We start from the raw sequence: 23283 nt of genomic DNA, 5'->3' as shown, positions 1-23283 counted from the left end.
TTTGGCACTAGTGGGAAAGCTGCATGCAACTTTTAGGGAAAGACTGAATTTTAAGAGGGCTCTTCATTAGCTCAGTATTAGGGCCATTCTTGAAACTGTCTGATCATGTCTGAAATGCCATTCAGCTCAGTGCCAAGTATATAGAGGAATATAGAAAAGGTAAATCCTGTAAGGAACCTCCCACTATCTATGCATGCTAGTTCTGATTGAATGTTAAATTACATAGGTTAAGAAAAGTCTGTGGGTATAGTGCTTAGATTATCCACAAATGCAAAGTTGTAAGATATGGTACATAAATTTATTCACCTAAATTTAGATTTAAGTTCAGTAGTAGCTGCCAAGTGTTTGGGTACATCACTCATGTGAAGTTACTGCTATAGTTGCTTTCAACAACCAGCTCTAAGTGAAGATTGTCCCTCAGTAATTGAGAATTTAATGTCAGTTGTGCACTTAGAAAGTCTCATGGATCAGTTACTTTCCCCACTGTGCTTATCAGCACTCCAGCTCATCCCTCCTGGTACTGAGGATGTCCCATCACCTGATGGCTTCTGACACAATAAGTTGCTGCATCAGCTGAGTGTAGCACTAATTCTGCATTCTCACTTGTCCATGTGTCCAGGGCTTTGACAATCAGTACATGCACCTCAACCTGGTAACACTTAGCTCGGGGGGTTGGCCAAATGGGTGTTTTTCCTCTACCTTTTGAGCTTGGTGGAGCAGAAGGCCAGGGTCCTGTTCTCCAAGGGCACTACGATGGCCACCATCATCTTCTGGTGGTCATTGGTGAGGACTGGCCATAGTTGGCAGTTTGTTCTAGGGAAGGTGGTGATCATGTCCACCTTTGTGATGTGTGGTGGGATAGCTCTGACTAGGTGATTCTAGATGGTGTTATGCTACAGTTTCTAGGGTCCAGAATGGGGCTTGCAGCTACACAGGATAGCATCTCATTGGCACAGCTGTGCTTCCTGCATTGCTTGTCCCATTCCCATGGTTCTGTTCAGTGGAATGCAGTTGAGCTGGGCCCTGTGGATGAACCTCCAGTTGGCAAAAAACAGGTGAAGTTGCCCCCAAGGAGGAAGTGGTTGCTGGTGTCCCACTTGCACATCACCTTGAATACCTTGCCCTGGTCAGGCTTCCATTTCAGGTTTCCCCCTTTGTGTATGGCAGCTGATAGCATCCTTCAGGTCCTCTCCAGCACGGCTCTAGCACTGGAGTGATGATTGTGTGCTCTGCATGCTTCACCTGTGGCACCAGGACTCCCAGCTCATGGCATTCCTTGCACCTGTCCGGTGGCAGCTGATATGCTTCTGTTATGTAGTGTTGCAGGCATGTGTCCAGAACAAAGCAAAGCCTCCCATCTCTTCCAAATTTCCCTTCCTGTGAGCTGCTCAAGTAGGTGGCATCATCTTGGTTGGAGGGGATCTTGAAAGTGGAGTGCTATGCAGGATATTTCTCACCATGGCATCTCGTCACATCAGAAGGTATGACTGATCACTGCAGTGTGGCACAAATCACCCACATGAAGGATGCTGGTGCCATCCTGCCTGTGAGAGATTCTTCCCCAGAGAGCCAGCAATGAACTGGTGTTCAATACCCACTTCACTAGCTGCCTGATGGTGTTTGCCTTGTTCAGAAGTACCTTTGCCATGGCAGATCTCCTCAGGACCAGTGATATGGGGGAGATCAGAAAGGTATTCAAGATGTTGATCTTTGCCATGGTGCTAGTAGGGAGGAACTGATCCTGGCCACATTTTGTAGGATCCCTGTGATGATATCCTCAGATGTCTGCTAAATGTGGAAGCTTGTGGCTGTGCTGAGATGTTGGTATGCTTGCCTGCTGAGGAAGAACATGGGTTTGCTCTGGACCCAAAATGGTGTCACCTGGATTGAGTCCCTACTATGCCACTGATAAGAAGGGATGTGCATTTCTAGCACTGAAGTGGAGTCCCATCCAGATGGTAGCCTGGCTGGTGATGCTGAACATGTCTTGGAGACTCAGGGTTGTCTGCAATCTGTCTCACAAGTGGTTTGGAGCAAATAGTCTTGTGTATTTACAGTGCATGGGAGAATGAGGCTCAGATCTTGATGGGTCTTTAGGCACTAAGTGTACAGGTCTGGGAGACTTGTTATGAACAGGGCTTAAACCATAAGCCAGAACATGCATTGTTTGTTTAAATTGGTTTAAAATCCTTTGTTGGATTGGTTCAAATGTGTGTAGACAATGGGCAAGTTTAACCAAACTATGACTAGATGCAAGATCATTTAGCCAGAGAACTTGGGACAGTGTCATTAAGAGGCAGGCCAATTCAGGAAGTAGCCTGCTTACTCCCCATGAGTTGTGTACAGTTAGTTCTCCCATATTTACCCTTTGATTTTCAATGCTCCTGTGTTACGGGGAAAGGTTTTGTTTTGCCTGTTATCCAGTGGCCTAGTAAGAGACAGTAGCTATTTGCTTAAAGATTTCCATGTAATGACGACTTTACATAAAAAGTTTATTCAACATTAAGACAAAGAGGTTTAGTTCAGGACTCCCCCAGTCCACTCTCAGGCAAGTTATGCCAGTTACAGACTAAACAAGCTAAATGAGGCCAGCCTCACCAGTAAGATATTAGCATAGTTTTTACCTGGTTCATCAAAACCCTGGATAACGCCAAAGATGTTATGAATTTTTCTCTCTACCATTTGATTGTTTACTTCAAGTGTCACTTTAGTTCCATCGGTGTTCTGTGATCTCATTTTGTAAACTGACAGGCTACCTGTCCACTCTTTAGGGGTGACTTCTCCATTCATTTTCCTAGGAGGAAAAATGGTATTCAAATATCAAATATTTTTACTTCATTGTCACCTTTAATCATATCGTTCAGAGCCTTACTACGGAGCTGTAGAGTTGTTTGTTGGCAAGGTTTAGCCCTTTACTGACCAATGTCTTTCCACTGGGTGGGAATCAGTGATGGTGGCAAGACTAGGTCCTGATTTTAGCCATCAGCATGCTGGATTAAGAGTACACTGCATTGGTGCAACACTGGGGAATTCCAAACCTCAGACTGAGGTGAAGCATTCTACAATTTTCACATTTGTTTAAAGCCTGCATTTAAGCAATGCTATAGGCCAATGTTTATATTAAAATAGGAATAACTGTTGGATACAAGACTCCATTTGATGAAAGTCAAGAATTTGGGAGTCTTATATTGATGAATCTGCAGCTAACTGTACAGACTATAGCTCATACACTTTTAGAGGACAGGAGGAGAGCTCTGCTTATAAGGACTCATAGCAATTTCATGGATTACTCATAGGGATCCAATTGTACTACTGACCCTTGGTAAAACACCTGTAGGCAATATTACCTGAACAAGTCTGCTGCAGCATTACTAGTGATCGTTTGGACAGGAATGCCAGGGAGTCCAGAAGATTTAGCTGGTGGGAACTGAGTGTGGTTGAATGAAGGGAAGCCAGGGGTGAAAGGGTCACCAGTTCCTAGATGAGCCTGTCAATGAAGGATGTTACATGCAAGATACACATAGTGGTTTTTAAGGTCTGTAAGAGTGAGGTGTTAGAGATCTGGCTGGATCCACACTACTGGTGTTTTTATTTGCAAAGCTACAGCTGTGCATTGTTAACCACTATGGCCCTGCATCAAGGAAGCATTATGGTCAAGTTCACGTAAGTGGAGAACTGTCTCTTGCAAAATGCTTCTAGAAACTGCATGTTTGTTCTCTATGCAGTCCCCCTCTGCATCTTCCAGAGGGAAGCCAAACAATGTTCGCCAGTAGTACTTACATGTCCAAAGAGAACCTCGCTATGGAGTTTGTAATCAGCAGGATCAGGGTAAATCAAGACACCTACTGCATTCAAGCCTTCAGCATTAGCAACCTGGAAGAGGGTTAAATTGATTAAGCTGAAGAGTCTGAGCTATGTCATTGTATGAAATGGACTCTAAAGGACAGAATCAAGGTTGCTTGGGCACCTTCAACTAACCTCTTGTCCACACATGTTCACATCCATCTCTACCCAGATATAAAGCAACTTGATATAACCCAAATTTGGATACAATGTGGTAAAGCAGTGCTTGGGGGTGCCACCTGCACACTCCAGTGGATCAAAGCAAGTTTGGTATAATGTGGTTTCACCAATAATGCAGTAAGATTTTTTGGCTCCTGTGTGCTAGCATAATTCAAGACTATGCTGTCTTGGTGTACAGAGAAGATCTATGCTGGAGATGAAGCAGGGTTATGTACTGAGACTTGTCTAATATATGACTTCCGCAAAAAATGAAGCTAGAGGTTTGAATGTGTGCAGGGATTACAGGAAAGGAAGTGATACTGGACTAGATGGACCTTTAGTCTAAGCCATTATGGCTGTTCTTATGCAAGTTACTTAAGTTACATGGGTTGGAAATTCTCAGAGTTCCTGTGTGATGCTGGACACAACCCAGTCTTTTCATGAGTGGTCACTTTGGGTGCTCCTAGACAGCCTGGTGGGGAAATCTGCAGAAGCACTGTACAGGTGAGTGCCATAGAAAAGCCCATGCTGAAGTAACTACCTTCAGAGCAAAGTGTGCATAGTATATAGTAACCAAGTTAAGGAGTGATGAGCTGCTCATTAATGGAGTACTACCCATCCTGTGCACACGATGGGGCAGTATCCAATGGAAAATATAGTATATCATTATAGTACAATTACATGCCTATGTGGGGAAAAATGGAGGTTACAAGGGCAGCCTTGTGTGCTGGAGTGGGCAGACTATCCATTTCTCCCCTAGCCTATGGGGCTGCCCTTCCTTGTCCCATCTCTTCCTCCACCTCTGGCACCTGATCCCATTACTTCCTTCCCCACTCCCTTATCTAGCTTTGCCAATGACCACTCAGTCCCAGGTTCCTTCTCTGGCTACTCAGCTCAATCCATCCCAATGCTTTTCTCTATTTCAGAGGCAGCTTCCTCTTCTATGCTGCCTGGAGCCAGTGTGGGGCAATGTGCTGGGAGACCCAGAGTGACAGGCTCTTCTACTCTGAGCTGCTCCAGGCACCAGAACAGATCTGCTATTGCCATGAGCCCTAACCAGCCCAAGACTGGAGCATATGCAGTCAGTCTTGGGCTGATTATGGACAGAATCTTTGGCCAATTTAGCCATGAGGGTCTAGTGAGATTCTACAGAATGTGCAAGAGTTTTTCAATGGCTTAATGGATCAAGCTTGGTCAATTTCTGCAGGGGATGGCAAAAGGCACACTGACCAAAGGTCATCTGTCAAATTTTAAGTTCCTGCTCCCAAATGTGGATATAGAAGTTTCTCAAAGAGGTCAGTTTCTTTCCCATGAGTAAAATAAGTGTTTCACTGGTCTCTCATGAGTGGCTGAAGTTGTGTGTCAGGTGACTGACAAGTGGCATGGAAAGTTTCTACCGAACTTCAACTGTTTGGACTAAGCTGCAAGCCACTATTACAAGACCCTGGAAATCCTCTTCCTGCTAGATGCTGGGACTAGACAAGGGATGGATTATTTGAGCATTGCCTTGTTCTGTTCATGCCCTCTGAAGCATCTGGCATTTGCCACCATCAGAATATTGGGCTAGATGGACCATTGATCTGACCCAATATGACCATTATGAAAGTGTCACTCAGTCTTTACAGGCAATGCTACCAGCCCCACCTAGAACTCCAGAGTGTTCAGTACTTGCTGAGTGGAAAAAAGTTGTCTACTTACCCCCACAGTAAAGAGACTTCAGTTCTCACTATTCTTTCGCACAGTAACTGAAACAGGCTACTCCTTTCTTCAAATATGGGCCAGAAGTCTGGCAGCATGAACAATTGCCAGGCCTATTAATATATGTCAAGGAGGTATACCCCTCCTCACCCTACCCCTGCAGCACTCAAATACATCTGGGATAAAGCTAAAGGCTGATCTGACCAACCTGAAGATGACAGCTCTAAATACAAAAAAAGTGTAAAATATTAGCTATGTGATTTATGACCACACTATTCAGAATAGGAGCCAAGAGCTGTTACCTTCTCAGCAAAAGAAATTTTCCCAGCTCTGACAAGGACCACAGATCCATTTATGGGGATATTCATCTTGTTTAGTTCTTGGAAGTCCTCTGTCCGGCCATAGTTAGCATAGACTAGTTTACCCTGGAACAAAGTAAGATGGATGTAGCTGTAGCAGTCACTGATAACTCACCAGATCTGTCTAAAGCCATGGGACCTGGACCACTGGCCTTATTTACAGAAACTGCATGAGAAAATTTAAACTCATGCAGCAACTTGAATGTCCTAGCTTCAACCAAGTTTCATGCATTTAGCAGCAAATAATCTAGGTTCAAGCTGTAGCAACTCCTAGCTGTTAGAACACCAGCTTTCTGGGCAGAGGTTCCCCCTGTTAGGTGATCAGTTGTTCTGCATCTTCAGTGAAAGTAGGACACTAGTAATGTGCTTAATAGGCAGCAAGAGATTAGTTAGATCACTCCCTCACCATATTTAACTTACAGTTAAGTGCTGGAATAGGCAGCCAAGGGAGGTTGGGGCATCCCATTGGGAGTCAAGAGGTTGGACAAGTCTGTCAGGGGATGGTCTAGGTATCTGATCCTGCCCCAGCACAGAGACTTGACCAGACAACTTCTTGAGGGCCCTACCAGTCTTTTATGATGGTTCTTTAAGGACACCTGGATGGGCCCTAGCTAGGACCCCTCTAAAGAGGGAAGCAACCACCAGCTACTTCAAGCCTTGGTGATTGGGGGTGGTGGAAAGGGGTTTGTGGAGATTGCCCTGCAACTGCCCTGGTGGCAGTAGAGGCTACTTACCATAAATGGGACAAGAGTTAAGCATGTTTATCTAATCCTGAGGTGATAAGCCAAGCATTTACAGCTGTTACTAGTGAATGTTAAATCAGGGACCCGAGTTAGTTTACTTTACTAGATGTGGGTGTGATGCAAGAGTTTGAGTTATGTCTTAAGCACTCTTGCTTCATGAGCTGGAGCTTGGAAATACTTGGGCCATGTCCTCAGCAGTAAGCCTCAGGAGGGATGACCTCTTACTACCCTGCAGAGCTGTTCTGCCTAATAACCTGTGGCATTACTCCAAGCCACCATATCTAGCTCTGCTTGGCTGTAAGTGATGTAGTCCAGTGCCTCAGGGGTGAAAACCAGACACTTTAGAAAAAGAATGAAGTATTAAGGAGCCAATAACTGTTCAAGTCTCAGTCCTAGTCAGTGACTTGTCCACAAGTGAGATGAACTGACTTGTTAGCCAAACTCAGCATAGAGAGACTGTTTAAAAGAATGGTTTGCAATTCATGAAGCTAGGTAACTTACTGTTGCCATTGCCTTTGCACTGTATGCCACATATCCATCAGTAATTTCCAGTTTTGTTGGAGTTTCAGTTGAAGAAACAATAGTCAATTTATTTGGTGAGCTATTAGACAGCAAGAAACAGCATTAAGCAGAGCTACCTAAGATACTAGTTCTAAAATGGTAGATTTCTAAAAATGGTTAGCACAAGCTATTTACTTTGAGTATTCTGTTTAAACAATGTGTTTTACCATAGAAATTGATTTGGGAGTAGTGGACATGTTTAAATGAAGACGAGGTCAAACAGTCATCCAGCTGTCCAATGCTACTCCCCACCCTCCCATATATGTATATAAATATTTGTTGTATACATAGTGCATAAAGCTAGTTTAAGCCAAGCTCCACAAAGCCTATGTTTAGATTATAGTAATGAGCTACTAGGCATTGATGTCTGGAGTCATTAACCCTGAAAAGGGATGACAGGCACTTGCATGCAAGTGTTGAGTAGAGAAAGAATTAGGATACTTGTGAACTTAAGTCACTTAGTGCTCCCATATGTGAGTAATGTAGAAGTTAGGGACTCTTGCTTTCCCAACACCTCTCCTCCAAGTCTGCCTTCCCCTAACATGAAGGATTTGAGTTGATAAGAGTCTTGCAGGCCAAGACAAGTTTATGGCTATAGCTATGGGATCTATATATCCCAACAGAAATGGGGTTGAACTAACAGATTGACAACTTCAGTGCATATCTTCAGCCTTGCTTTTGGTAAAAGTCATTAGTCTGGGGCCTGGTCCACACAGGGGCAGGGGGAATTGACTTAAGATTCCCAACTTCAGCTACAAGAATAGCATAGCTGAAGTAGATGCATCTTAGATGAACTTCCCTTGCATCCTCACAGTGCAGGGTTGATTGCTGTGGCTTCCCTGTCAACTCTGCTGCCACCTCTTGCTGAGAGGGAGTACACAAGTTGATGGGAGAGTGATTTGAGATAAATTTGTCACATCTAGTACAGATGCAGTAAATCAATCCACTAGATCAATTGCTGCCCACCAGACTGGTGGGCAGTGTAGACATACCCTATGCAAAGCTTAGTTCTACAATTTAGCACTGTGGTAAGAGTCTGCCAACTCTGTCTACTTCTGTAAGGTAGGCTTTTTTAAAAAGAGAGTTTTGGACTTTAGGCACCCTAGTAGCTGCTATCATAGGCTGAAGTGATGCCTAGAGAGACTTCTGCTTGGATTTCCCTCAAACAATGTTAACTAGCCTGAGTTAGACCTTAAATGTTTGCTCTAGCTGAAGAATTTTACTGTTGAACTAGCAAGATCCATTCCTGAACAAATATAAGCAGCTTACAGTCTTTGTCAGATTAACATACCTGCCCTGGACCTGCAGTGTAATGTAGTGCTCATCATTCCAGACTTTATCCAGTTTGAAATCAGTTAACTGACCATGAATATTGTTAGCAAGACTTTCATCTGCTTCAGAGCCAGCTTCATAAGATGACAGCTCCCTGGAATGGAAGAAAAGGAAAGGGACTGTAAAGGCACACCAGGCTAAAAGCCAGCAATCCAGTACACTGCCAGGTTGTGAACAAGCCACTTAGTGTTTAGTCTAGACTACTCATGATTGTAACTGAAGTGGCAATAGTCTTCAGTTATTTAAACACACTTGTTTGACAAGGCGGTTTGTTTCAGACTAGCAAAATTCAGGATCTGAAACAAATAGCTCCAACTAGGACATTACCTGACATTGTTAAAGTTAACAGAGCTCAGCTCATTTGACAGCATCATTTTGAGATCATTCCAGTAAAGAACAGGTTCAATTTCAGGCTCTTCAATGTACTCATCATTATCTCCTGTGGAAGGTGTAACAGCAGGGTTTCTGCATGTATTACTTCCATCTGAACAAGTGCTGGTTGCCTGCATTCGCCCACGGTAACTCAAGTAGCCAATCAGAAACCCTAAGGGAAAAAGCCATAAAAAACTGAGCCAGCCCAGTGTTAACTCAAGCCACCTGACTATTCTAAGTAGTTGTGGAGTTTTATTGGAGACTAGCTTGTTCCCATGCAAGCTTTAAAGCCAGTATAATTCATAAGAACTTGCAAGGTTCATTGTTTAACTGATTCTGCATTTTAAGATCAAGTGTGATTAGATCCTGTACTGAATTTTTTAATCTAAAAAGAGGTCTCCAATACCATTCAGGTTTTTGTTTACTTGCAGTGATAGACTCAAAGCAAATGTAGCTAAACTAGTCATCATCTAGTACTAACGCAGAAAGTCCACATCTTCCTGAAGACTCACTTGATCTGCTTCCAATATTAATACACTTATTATAGCTTTGTTCCTCTGTTAAGCTGGAAAAAACCACTTACTAACTAGTTTCCTCATAATACTGTTTGCCCTTTACCTTTAGGCATTGTTTTACTACAAAAATGAAGAGTTTAAAGCATCAACAGGTATTCACACTTTCAGCCCCAATCATGAGGTACAAGAGAACTTCCAGTCAGTTCTTAACTCTGGTCAACCACACTTCATTTGGAACTGAAAGTATGCAATCAGGCAGCAGAAAGTAAACAGTACTGTGTTAAAGCAAATTTAATTTTCTCAACAAGGTAAGAAAGTCATCTGTGCTTGTTTCATTTAAAGATAATTAAAAGCAGCATTTTTCTTCTGCACAGCAAAGTTTCAAAGCTGTAGTCAATGTTCAGTTGTAAACTTCTGAAAGGCCCATAATGTTTTGTTCAGAGTTATGAACAATCTCCAGTCCTGAGGTGTTTAACTGAGATTCTCTTGTAGACTACAGTACATGGTCTATAGTAAGACAGACACTAAAGAATCACTGTAATAGAGCACAGAGGTACCAAGCCATACTTTGTACAATTCCTTTCCCACCATCTTTCCCCTTCTAGCTTACCAATTAAGAAGAGAAGGCCTCCTGCAGCAACCTTGCACCAGAGGTTTCTCCCACTATTCCTGGGCTTTGCTACATGGGTATGAACATTGTCAGTCATTCCATTTTCTCCAACTTCCTCCTCTTCAGCCAGTTTCATTTCCACATGACTACTGTCTCCATCCATTTGACGAGCCAGACTGAAACGGGTGTATGACAATGGCCCACTTCCAAACTAAATGGGAAAAGTCAGATGAGTGAGGATTACATGACTGATCAGCAATATAGTGGGCTTTGCAGTGTTACAATCTGGAATGAACAAAATCCCAGAACACATGTAGAGGGTCTTATTTATGGAGGATCCACTCTAAAAGCCAATTGTTTTAACTGTCAGTGATTATGTCTAGAGTCAGATTGGATGTTTGCTATAAACCCAATTTGGGAACTCATTTAACTCTGCAGTCGATCTAAATCTACTAGTTAAAAGGTTTGAGATTGTCAGGTCATCTTTTAAAGTTATGAAAAGGGAGTTCAGAACTTTGATAAAATGCTGATAATGAGCTGCCTTAGGTTTTACTTTTTTTAAGGTGTTGGACACCCTCATCTGTTCTAGAGGAAGCACAGGACCATGAACTCATGTATTGACTCAAGATTGTCTGAAGGGACCATCATGATCTAGTCTGATCACCTGCATGAGGTGGGCCAAGCCTCACCCACTCATTCCTGTAATAGACCCTTAACTTCTGGCTGAGTTGCTGGTAAGTCCTCAAATCATGGTTTAAAGACTTCAAGTTAGAGAATCCAACATTCACACTAGTTTAAAATCTGCAAGTGAACCATCATGCTGCAGAAGGCCAACCCCCCTAGAGTCTCTGCCCATCAGACCTGGGGAAAAATTCCTTTCCAGCCTTAAAAGGAAATCAGTTAGACTCAGCTACTGGGCAAGACCTACCAGGCAGACACCTGGGAAAGGATTCTCTGTAGTAACTCAAAGCCCTCTCCATCTACCATCCTGTCTACCTGTTGGGTATTTGCTACTGGCAGTCACTAATTGCCTACAATGGCATATGGCCTGTCTCAAAGCATCCCCCTCATAACATAATGGCCATACTGGATCAGACCAAAGGTCCATTCTACCTAGTATCCTGTCTGGGGACAGTGGCCAATGCCAGGTGCCCTAGAGGGAGTGACCCCAACGGGTAGTGATCAAGTGATCTCTCTCCTGCCATCCATCTCCACCCTCTGACAAACAGAGGCTAGGGACATCATTCCTTACCCATTCTGGCTAACAGCCATTAATGGACTTAACCTCCATGAATGTATCTAGTTCTCTTTTAAAACCTGTTATAGCTCCAGCCTTTACAACATCCTCAGGCAAGGAGTTCCACAGGTTGTGTGCTGTGTGAAGAACTTCCTTTCATTTGTTTTATACCTGCTGCTCATTAAATTAATGGCCTCAGTTCTTATATTATGGGAACAAGTAATTTTTCCTTATTCATTCTCCACACCACTCATGATTTTATATACCTGTCATATGTCCCTGCTTCGTCTCCTCTTTTCCAAGAGGAAAAGTCCTAGCCTCTAATCTGTCCTCATATGGGACCTGTTCCAACCCCCTGATCATATGAGACCACATCTGTATACAGTATTTGAGATGTGGCCATACCATGGATTTATATAAGGGCAATAAGATCTCTCCATCTTATTACCTATCATTTTTGAATGATTCCTAACATCCTGTTTGCTTTTTTGACTGCTGCTGCACTGTGTGGATGTCTTCAGAGAGCTATCCACAGTGATTTGAAGATCTTTCCTGATTAGTTGTAGCTAAATTATCCCCATCATATTGTATGTTTAGTTGGGTTACCCACTCCCCTGCCCCGTAATGTGCATTGCTTTACATTTATACACATTAAAATTTCGTTTGCCATTCTATTGTCCAATCACTTAGTTTTGTGAGATTTTTGAAGTTCTTCAGTCTGCTTTGGTCTTAACTATCTTGAGCAGTTTAATATCGTCTGCAAATTTTACCACCTCACTCACTGTCTACCCCTTTCTCTAGATAATTTATGAATAAGTTGAGTAGGATTGGTTCTAGGACTGACTCTTGGGGAACACCACTAGTTACCTCTCTCCATTCAGAGAATTTACCATTTATTCCTACCCTTTGTTCCCCTTCTTAACCAGTTCTCAATCCATGAAAGGATCTTCCATTTTATCCCATGACAACTTAATTTACACATAAGAGCCTTTGGTGAGGGATCTAGTCAAAGGCTTTTGGAAAATCTAAGTACACTATGTCCACATGTTTGTTGACCCTTTCAAAGAACTAATAGATTAGCAAGACATGATTTCCCCTTAACATAAATTTAAGCAAGTCAACATGATTTCTGTACTTCTAGGTGTCTGACAGTTTTATTGTTTGCTATTGTTTCAGCTAATTTGCCTAGTAATGTTAGACTTACTGGTCTGCCAGGATTGCCTCTAGAGCCCTTTTTAAAATATTGGTGTTACAGTCACTATCTTCTAGTCATTGGGTACAGAAGCTGATTTAAAGGACAGGTTACAAACCACAGTTAAGAGCTCAATTTCACATTTGAGTTTCCAGAACTCTTGGGTGAATGCCATCTGGTCCTGGCGATTTGTTACTTTTAAGTTTATCAATTCCAAAACCACTTCTAGTGACTTCAATCTGACAATTCTTCAGATTTGGCACCTACAAAGGACAGCTCAGGTTTGGGAATCTCCCAAAAATCCTCAGCCGTGAAGACTGAAGCAAATAAGTTAATTAGTTTCTCTGCAGTGAAACATCTTTAAGTGTTCCTTTTTCATCTTGATCATCCAGGGGCCCACTGCTTGTTTAGCAGGCATCCTGCTTCTGATGTACTTATTACTTTGAATTTTTGGATAGAAGTTTGAACAGTTTTGGCTTCTTATAAATTTTAGACTTAAATTGGCGGTGGTTTATGCTCCTTTCTAGTTACCTCACTAGGATCTGACTTCCACTTTTTAAAAAGATGCCTTTTTATCTCACTGCTTCTTTTACATAGTTAAGCCATGGTGGCCCTTTAGTTTTTTTACTGTGTTTAACTTGGGGTACACATTTACATTAGCCTCTTATGGTGTCTGAAAAGTGTCTATGCAGCTTGCAGGGATTTCACTCTAGTCACTGTACCTTTTAATTTGTTTAAACAACCACCTCATTTCCACCCCCCGCCCAGTTTCCCCTTCTGAAATTAAATTCTAGTGTTGGGCTGCTGAGGTGTTCTTCCCACCCCAGGGATGTTAATATTATGATCACTATTTCCAAGCTGTCCTGTTCTAGTTACCTTGTGGACCAGATCCTGCACTCCACTTAAGAATAAATTGAGAACTGGTGACTCACTGCTTTATAAAGCCCTGGCCTTCCTGATAGTCAGGGGGCAGGGCTAAGGCTCAGCCAATGAGCCAAGGCTTCTAGATTTCAAACCTTGTTTAGATGCCCCATAAACTTATCAGGTTGTCTTGAAGCCAGTTAGGTTTTTTGCCCTTCCCCTGGGAAGGCTGCTGCAGAACTTCACTTCTCTTAAGATTTGAGGCTGTTGCCCAATTTCAGCTTAAACTTGGCTAGTTTCTCTGTTCTTGTGTCCACACTGGTGCTTAAGTAACTCCTCTCCCACCTCCACCCCTTATAAGAGCTCTGTTTTATAACACTGGCCCTACCAGTCTCTACAAACAGAGCAGGAAAAATAAGACCCACAAAATTCAACTTAGTGCCCCCTCCAGTGAGTGCAAAAGCAATTCTCTGAAGTCCTAATCCTTCATTTTAAGAAGGAGACTACAGGAGAGTGCTCCTGCTGACAAAGGGAATTCACACTGCCACCTGCTGCAGCAAATCTTGTAGGGGGGAGTAGCGGACAGGGGGACTTTACCTGTGAAAGACAGAAGTTGTGTCTATACTGCTAAGTTGTTGACAAGCCCTTAGTCTGTATAAGGTCTACAGAGAAGTCAGTTTCCCATCTTATATCTTAGCCATTTTCAGCTTCCCTGGTGAAACCAGGTTAAAAAAATCATATTTTGACAATTTCGAGCTGATGGTGGTTCCTCCATTCCCACTACCAAAATATTAGTCAGACTGACCAGTGACTGCATATGCCCAACTTGACACCATCAGGTGCAGGGGGAAAGCTATCACTTTGACTAGGGGTTTTTGGGTGCTCAACCTGAAACCTGACTTGTGAAAAACCATGGCCCAGGACCATTTAAAATAGGAAGAAAATTACATGTCAATTTTAGATTTTATTCTTAAAAGTGTTCATTACTTCTGGTGAAAGTTAAGCTAGGAGCAAGTGTTCAGACTACAACATTACTAGACAGGAAATCTTACCAAGTTGGAGATTGCTGATCGAGCATGGTCCATAACTTCTTGGATGAACTCCCTTCAACTCAACTGAAACCTAAAATGTCAGAAGACTTGTACATTAAGATTGTAATTCCTATCATGCACATCAGCTTCAGCAGCATTACTTAAATCTGCTAGATACAATTACTGTGGTATGCCACTTAGTGCTATGTAGAAGTAGCTTTTCTATATGAAGTATTTCTGGGCCTTCATCTTAAGTATTACCAATAAAGTTATTCAGTTTTGCCAAATACCATACAAATTGTAAGATTAGTTTCACCTGGATAAATGTACAATATTCATTCTGGTTTGTGTATTGGAGTGTTGCTAAGGTCAGTTTTAACACTGATGCAGTTGCCCTAACCAAATGCATCCCCATACCATTTAAAGGCTTAGTGTGGGGAAAGAAGGGAGGAAATGGTGATCAACTCAGCTATGTCTCTAAAGGGAAACCCCAAAGTTTGGTCTCTTAAAGTCCCCAAACCAAGTTTAAGAAACACCAACAAGCTGAAGTTATTTTATTAACTAAAGCTTATTGCTAAGAACCAAAGTGTAATTTGTGATTTCTAAATGAAACTAGAATACAATCACAAGCTCCCATCCAATAAGTAATCCTTATAGCCAAGGCCAGAAAGAGTGGTTAGTCTTAAGTCACCTTTTGTTTTGGAACTGTTAGAAAAGCAAATCCAATATTTAAACACTTTAGTGAAGTGATTACCATGGCAGGAAATACCAATGTTTTTGTACGATTCCTAGTGATGAAAGACTAGTCAGCCACCATCTAGATAGCAAGACCCCAACCTATTAGTGGAAGCATGCATGCTAAGCAAGCATTCCTATACTTCTTAAAGTCCAGTGACTGGCAGTGAGCATGTGGGCTCAGAATGGCTCCAAAAGAGTAGTGTCTCTAACACCTAGAACAGTGCTTCTCAACCACTCCTGATTATTGTACCCCTTTCAAGAGTCTGAGTTATATTGCATAACTCAAGTTTCACCTCACTTGAAAACCACTTGCTTACAAAAAAAGACAAATATACATCACAGCACATTACTGAAAAAGCTACTTAATCTCATTTTGTCTAACATTTTAGTGCATTACTTTGCTAGTGCTTTTTATGTAGCCTGTTGTAAACTAGGCAAATATCTAGATGAATGCTATACTCTTTAACCCCCCTCAGAAGACCTCTGCTTGGGTATGTGTACCCTGGTTGAGAATCACTGACCTAGAACCAAGAAATAAACTTAAGGTTAAATAAACCTGTTTCTAAGATTGCACATCTTTTATGGACTAGAAGTGTAACAATCCTGGCATCTTTTGCTAATTGAATTTAGCAAGCAAGATGTGTTGTCCTGCACTGTACTGGAATGTCTCATGATGCTCTCTAGAGGGAGCACAAGGTAAAACTTATCACTAAGGTTAATATTTGGATCATGGTTATTTCAGACAGCTCATGGGCAAAAAACAAACCAAATTCACAGAAGCCTGCTACTTGTCTGAATTTTACAAAAGCATGGAGCTGAAAGCTCAAGCAGAAAGTGTCAGAGGCCACTGAAAGTCATGGAAACCATGACTGAAATCTTATCACTTACCTGATAGAGTTGTAGCCTAAGTAAGACCATGTCTACATCTAAAATTTTGCAGCGCTGGTTGTTACAGCTGTATTAGTACAGCTGTATAGGGCCAGCGCTGCAGAGTGGCCACACTTACAGCAACCAGCGCTGCAAGTGGTGTTAGATGTGGCCACACTGCAGCGCTGTTGGGCGGCTTCAAGGGGGGTTCCGGGACGAGAGAGCAAACCGGGAAAGGAAACCAGCTTCCCCGCGGTTTGCTCTCTTGGTCCCGGAGCCAGGCAGCAAACCGCAGGGAAGGAGACCTGCTTGCTCGGGGTTCCGGGACCGAGAGAGCAAACCGCGGCGTTCCCGGTTTGCTCTCTCGGTCCCGGAACCCCGAGCAAGCAGGTCTCCTTCCCTGCGGTTTGCTGGCTGGCTCCGGGACCGAGAGAGCAAACCGCGGGGAAGCTGGTCTCCTTTCCCGGTTTGCTCTCTCGGTCCCGGAACCCCGAGCAAGCAGGTCTCCTTCCCTGCGGTTTGCTGGCTGGCTCCGGGACCGAGAGAGCAAACCGCGGGGAAGCTGGTCTCCTTTCCCGGTTTGCTCTCTCGGTCCCGGAACCCCGAGCAAGCAGGTCTCCTTCCCTGCGGTTTGCTGGGTGGCTCCGGGACCGAGAGAGCAAACCGGGAAAGGAAACCAGCTTGATTACCAGAGGCTTCCTCCTTCCACGGAGGTCAAGAAAAGCGCTGGTAACTGTCTACATTGGATTACCAGCGCTGGATCACCAGTGCTGGATCCTCTACACCCGAGACAAAACGGGAGTACGGCCAGCGCTGCAAACAGGGAGTTGCAGCGCTGGTGGTGCCCTGCAGATGTGTACACCTTCAAAGTTGCAGCGCTGTAACTCCCTCACCAGCGCTGCAACTTTCTGATGTAGACAAGCCCATAGTTTCAACATGGAAGTTATTTGACTCTTCCTCCATCAGCCTCAACTAGAACTACAGGTGCAAATGTTGCTAGCATTTTCTATTATAAGACCCAATTTGCCAAAATTACAAGTAACTGGAAACTAAACATTTGGGCTGAAATTCTGTACGCCAGACAGCCTCACACAGGTTTTGTTGTAACAGTGGAGAGGAACAGGGGAAGGCAGGTGGGTCTGTCCCCCATAACCATTAGAACATCTCCACAGAAAGAATTAAATCCAAGAGTCATAAGTCATTTTGCTGCTGTCAGAAGATACTTTGCCAGTGTGCTTCATGTTGTCACCCCTCTAGTGACTTGTCCCTAGAGAGGATAACAGCCTACCACTACTAGCAGTCACTCAGCTAGCATAAAAGATCTGTGCTGTGAATTTGGAGACTGGAACCCTGTTGATATTCCAACTGGGGTGGTGTCAGTAGTTCCATATGATGCAATTTTTAGTTTTTATTTTTAGAGATTGGGGTTAAATGCTATACCAAAACATTAAGGTTGGAGTCAGCACTTGAATTAGCAAGTGTGAGAATTAAAGTTGCCTCTGTAGCCTTGATTTGCCTCCCTCCATTCTGCACACATAGTTAAAGATAGTATCAATTCTACTAATTTTCTATAGGACCCCGTATCACTCAGTGTACAATAGTGCCCTGGGAATCAAGGCTGTGTAGAGAATGAGGTGGTTGTCTACAGGACCTTACTTCATTTGTTGAGGGGGTAAGAGGAGGGGTATACTGAATTAAGTGGAGGAGTGCAGAAGTATGGTTTTATGGGTAAGCCAGTTAGAATCTAGTTCTCCACCAGAGCATCTCTGTATATGCCAGTGTTCCTATGCAATGCTGGGCAACTCATTTAACACCAGAGTTCACAGGTGACCATTAATTGCACACTGTTTTCTGGGTGCACAACTTGCCTGTGGCCAGATTTGAGAATGCACAGCACATCTGCTAAGGCACCTGAAGTCACATGTGCTAAATTTAGTGCTATAAGAAAATCAAGTACTCTTAAGAGTTTTAAGACCTAGTTGTCTCAAACTGGGCATCCAAAGTTAGTCAAACTTTCTGATAATTTGGCCAGAAACTCTGCACTCCAGCTCTCTAACTATGAAGAGGGGACACCAGCACCTAAACTCAAAGGGATATTCTGAGTTTGTTTTGTGAATCAGATACTATAGTGAGAGCACCATACCTACACCCATGAGGAGGTTAATCTAGCATCTACCATCAGGTTTGGGTGGAATGGATTAAATATCACCTTAGGCCACAAGTTAAATGAGAATACTTCTAACTACTCATTCACAGAATGAGGCAGATGTGCTGCAAAAACAGCATGTCAACATTACAGTGCATTTATACAAACAGCCAAATTAAGGCTGCATGAGCAAGTTTTGGCCTTCCCTGAGCACTTGACTGGGCAAGCACATTGTCTTTTTTAATAAGTGTTTTGCTATCACTTGGTACATGTTGTTAATACCCCCATTATTGGGGCAGACAAACATACTGCCCTCCAAGCTGACAAGCAGTTTTATTTGGTATGTTAGACTCACTCACTTAAGTTGAATTAAGTAAGCTAAATAACTATTTTAATGTTTCTTGCCCAGATGTCACTTATGCACGCTAGGGTTCTTAAATGAGAACTCAATAAGCCACCATGTGGTGGTCTATAGAACCTGTTCCCTTTAGCCAGAGATATTTGCATCCTGTTCAAGAATCACAAGTTGTGCACTGGCATTGCTGGAGTTAACACAAGAATGTTCACCCTTCAGGCCAGGTCTAACTTGTTATAACTTATGGTCAGCCATGTGAAGAGTCTACACAGCTGAACAAAGTTGCATTGACTTAACTCCTGGTTGAGACAGCACTACATCAACAGGTAAGTTTCTATGATGGGCACATCTACTGCACACTGACAGCAGAAGCTCCCATCAGTGGGAGTTGTAAATTCATGTACACTGTGCAATTTAACTTGCTATGCATTAAGGCAACTGCTGCTTGAGTACCTCAGAAGGACTTGAGAGGAGGCACACTGGCCAAAATCTGATTAGCCTATGCCACATCCAGAACATCTAAATCTTGCCAATTCTCTTTACAGATCTCTTATCCAGATTCTCATCATACTATGTCTCAATTACAACATCCAATTCTCTTGCCTTGACACCTTCAGTCTTACCCCAGTCAACACACCACTGCAAGGTTTTCTAGATCATTTTGATCATGTCACCCCTTCTGCAACCCTCTACTGGTTCCCTCTTCTCCATCACATCAAGCACAGCTGCTTAGTTTTGCTCTCAAATCCTTCACATCCTATTCTTACTGTATTCAGTCTCAGAAAAATGCTCTGAAGTAAATAAAATGAAAATCAAATAAGAACAAATGCAAAGTACTCCACTTAGAAAGGAATCAGTTGCAGACATACAAAATGGGAAGTGACTGCTTAGGAAGGAGTAATTCTGTTGCAAAAAAGCAAATATTCTGGGATTTATTAGTAGGAGGAGTATTGCAAGCAAGACACAAGAAGCAATTCTTCCACCCTACTCCATGCTGATTTGGCCTCAACTGGAGTATTGTGTCCATTTCTGGGCTCCACATTTCAGGAAAGATGGACAAATTGGAGAAAGTCCAGAGAATAGCAACAAAAATCATTTGAGGTCTACAAAACATGACCTATGATTGAAGATTGAAAAAATTGGGTTTAGTCTGGAGACAAGACAGAGGGGACAAGTTTTCTAATACATAAAATGTTGCTACAAGGAGGGAGAAAATTCTCCTTAACCTCTGAGGATAGGATAAGCAGCAGTGGGCTTAAATTGCAGCAAGGGCAGTTTAGGCTGATATTAGCAAAGGCTTCCTGTCAGAGTGGTTAAGCACTAGACTAAATTGCCCAGGGAGATTGGGGATGTGATCATAGAGACTCCCTTAGGAACTTCCAACTGATGTGCCAAGACTACTTCTGCCCTGGCTTTCCCTTCCAGCTTGCAACTCCAGCACCCTGTCTTGTTGAGCCAAACACCAGTCTACTTCAACACAGACCCAGGGTTTGAACCACATGCCCAGGAGCTGCAGACTTAACTGTCTTTCAGTTAAATGTTCCTGTCTTCAACACTCAGATGCCCAACTCCCAATGAGGTCCAAACCCCAAATAAATCCATTTTACCTTGTATAAGCATTATACAGGATAACTCAAATTGTTTGCCCTCTATGAAACTGATAGAGATGTGCACAGCTGTTTGCCTGCCTCCCTGCAACCCCCAGTATCAATACATACTCTGGGTTAAGAAAAGTGATTTTATTAAATAAATACAGAAAGTAGGATTTAAGTGATTCCAAGCAGTGACAGAACAAAGTGAATTACTAAACAAAATAAAATGTGCAAATCTAAGCCTAATACAGATAAAAATCTCACCCTCAGATGTTTTAATACATTTCTTTCACAGACTGGATGCCTTCCTAGCCTGGGGACAATCTTTTCCCCTGGTACAGCCCTTGTTCCAGCTCAGGTGATAGCTAGGGGATTTCTCATGATGGCTTCCCCTTTGCTCTCTTCAATCCACTCATTTGTTTTGCATAAGGCAGGAATCCTTTGTCCCTCTGGGTTCCCACCCCTCCCTTCTAAAGGGAAAAGCACCAGGTTAAAGATGGATTCCAGTTTACAGTAACATGTGATCATGTCACCTGAGACTTCATTACCCACTTGCCAGCACAGGTATACAGGAAGACCTACAAGTAAAACAGAGCCCTCTACAGTAAATTGTCCTAGTTAATGGAATCCCGATGGCTCCCAAACCACCATTAATGGCCCATACTTTGCGTAACTACAAATAGGACCTTAGTTATATTTCTAGTTTGATACTTGGGGATACATTTATACAAATAGGATGACCACACTCAGATAAGCTTTACAAGACACCTTTTGCATGAAGCATTTTAGTTACATTATACTTTCATAAAATCAGAGTGCCATGTCAGTGGAATCTTCATCCCTGAGGATTTTTAAGAGCCAGTTGGACAAATACCTATCAGGCATGGTCTAGATACTTAGTCCTACCTTGAGTGCAAGGGACTGGTATAGGTGACCTCTCAAGGTCCCTTCCAGTTCTGATTCCTATCAAGATAATCATTCCTGCCTCTATTGACCAATGAGGCCAGCCTTCTTCACTATGTATATTTTCAAACACCTTCATGCTTTCTCCCATGCTGTTCTCCACCCCCCACACCTTGGGAGATGCTCCCCACAAACATCAATAAAGCTACCTCACTATCCTCCTTTGAATCCCTCAGTTATGATGCTACAAGCAGCTGGCCATGCTTACTGAGACCACCACCTGTCATTCACTGTAATGCTTTACACAGATGGTCCCTGCCTCAAGAGCACACAAACTGTCACATTTCGCACAATAGGTGCTGGTCTATAAATGGAGCTACTAAAAACCACTGAAACAAACATAATCCAGGGGATGTACATCCAGGTTTTTGCTAGACACCCAAGAAACCACAGCTGGCTTCAAGTTCAGAACTGGAAGTTACCCCTTAGCCACTTCCCTCCTTCAAGTGGAAAAACCCATGGCAAACAAGGGTCCCCAAGTAATAGCCTTGGCCTACAAGGCTTCATAGTTCACGTAGCATGAGTTAAGATGACCGAGCCAGATCAGTAGTGAAGTTTTCCCAGAAACAGAATATCCAATCCTACAGGCAGTGCTTATCTAGGCTGATACAGCAGCAGAGAGCTGCTGAAGGTACCCCACCTTTCAAGTGAACGATTCCACAACTTCCAGGGAACACTCAGCAAATACACCTCTGAGCTTTAAGTGCAAGTCTTGTGCTGATACAAGATCACCACATTAGCACAGCAATAGTGGGAGTGCTTTGGTCAATCAAATGCAGTGTGACCTGCTCTGACAAGGTTAGGCAACTACAGCCTGCCTGTACTTGCAGTAAGGACAGCTGGAGGTAGTACAATATGGAGACACGTGCTCCTGCCCTGCCAAAAGCACTAGCATAGCCTAGAGGCCACAGGCTAAGGAGCCGGCACAATAGCAGTGACTTCCCTTGACAGTCTAAAAACAGAGCTTGAGAAGTATGAAAAGGTGTTAAATAACGTCACCCTGCCAGAGAACTGCAGAACTCTGCTGTGTGTCCTGAGGTCACAACGAAGCCGGCTCTGAGAGGCCATTTTATAAAGCTAGACCCGTTTGCCAACGTGCACGCCGCTGAGCTGCCCTGCCCCAGGAGCTCCGAGCGGCAGCCTTGCAGCTGCGGGCAGTGCCCCGTCTCCAGGCTCAGCGCGGGGCGGCGATGGGCTGCGGCAGGCCCAGCAGGACCGACTCCCTGCAGGGAGCGCGGGCTTTAGGCCGCCGGGGGGCGGGGCAGGCCCAGGCCGAGGGGAACTGCCCGGCCTGGAGCGCTGCAGGGACCCGGGGCCGGGCAGAGCGCGCGCGGCCCGCGCTCCGGCCTGTCCCGCGGGCGCTCAAGGTCACCGCGGCCCTGGCAGCGCCGCGCGCCACGTGCGCCGCGGGGCAGAAACTAGCCCCGACTGCGCACGCGCCGAGGGCCCTGCGTGCAGCCTGCCCGCCCCCCCCGGCCAGCGGGGCTCACCGGCCGCCTCAGGAGCTGCCCCCTCCCGCCCCCCAACGGCCGGGCAGCCCCAGCCTGGGGCCGCCCCGCGCTCACCTCCGCAGCAGCCCGGCTCGCAGCACGTAGGCACGGGCGGGGGGAGGGGCCGCTTGGGACTAGACGCGCCCCGTGGGGCCGGGCGCCCCCGCGCTGCGCCTCCCTTCTCCCGCCCGCGCCAACGGCCACGCGCCCCAACGCTCCGGCCGCCCGGCAGGCCACTCACCTGCCGCTCCTGCAGCCACCGCCTCGAGCCACCCTCAGGGAATAGCGGGCCTGTGCGCCGCCTTTTAACAGGCCGCCGGCCAATCAGGAGCGCGGAGCGTGGCGAGCACGTAACACGCCGCTTCCCACCCCGCTGCAAACCGCCCCCCGCGGCTCGCGCGCAGAGCGGCCGGGGGGAGGGGTCTCCCCTCCGAGGTGGGGGATGGGGAGGCTGAGGGCAGAGCGCTGGCGGGAGGCTCCCATACTGCCCGCGCCGTGCAGCTCCTACCGGGGGGGGCACGGCCTGGGGCTCCCCCCGCCAAGCGCGGCCCGGCGCCTCCCGTCTGCCATCGCCACAGCCCGGAGCCACCGTGTGCGAGCCTCATGGCCCAGCACCTGA

General features: G+C 44.6%; 1 protein-coding gene across 2 annotated transcripts in view; it reads right to left on the bottom strand.

Moving 5' to 3' along the window:
- TFRC (transferrin receptor) overlaps positions 1-23008 on the bottom strand; it is a 32736-nt gene extending 9728 nt beyond the window's left edge. Inside the window, exons 1-10 of one of the 2 annotated variants that reach the window (XM_030575243.1) lie at positions 22906-23008; positions 14535-14604; positions 10193-10403; positions 9023-9239; positions 8655-8789; positions 7304-7403; positions 6003-6125; positions 3781-3873; positions 3348-3487; positions 2625-2794 (exon numbers count right to left, since the gene is read on the bottom strand). In XM_030575243.1, the coding sequence (XP_030431103.1) occupies positions 2625-2794; positions 3348-3487; positions 3781-3873; positions 6003-6125; positions 7304-7403; positions 8655-8789; positions 9023-9239; positions 10193-10403; positions 14535-14567 (1222 nt within the window). In that variant the 5' untranslated portion in view covers positions 14568-14604; positions 22906-23008. Of the gene's footprint in view, positions 1-2624; positions 2795-3347; positions 3488-3780; positions 3874-6002; positions 6126-7303; positions 7404-8654; positions 8790-9022; positions 9240-10192; positions 10404-14534; positions 14605-22739; positions 22773-22905 lie in introns of those variants that run through there. The other variant, XM_030575244.1, reaches the window with a different exon arrangement.
- Positions 23009-23283: the final 275 nt, after the last annotated feature.

This window comes from Gopherus evgoodei, chromosome 9, assembly GCF_007399415.2.
Source record: "Gopherus evgoodei ecotype Sinaloan lineage chromosome 9, rGopEvg1_v1.p, whole genome shotgun sequence".
Lineage (NCBI taxonomy): Eukaryota > Metazoa > Chordata > Testudines > Testudinidae > Gopherus > Gopherus evgoodei.
This window is presented reverse-complemented; position numbering and strand designations above follow the sequence as displayed.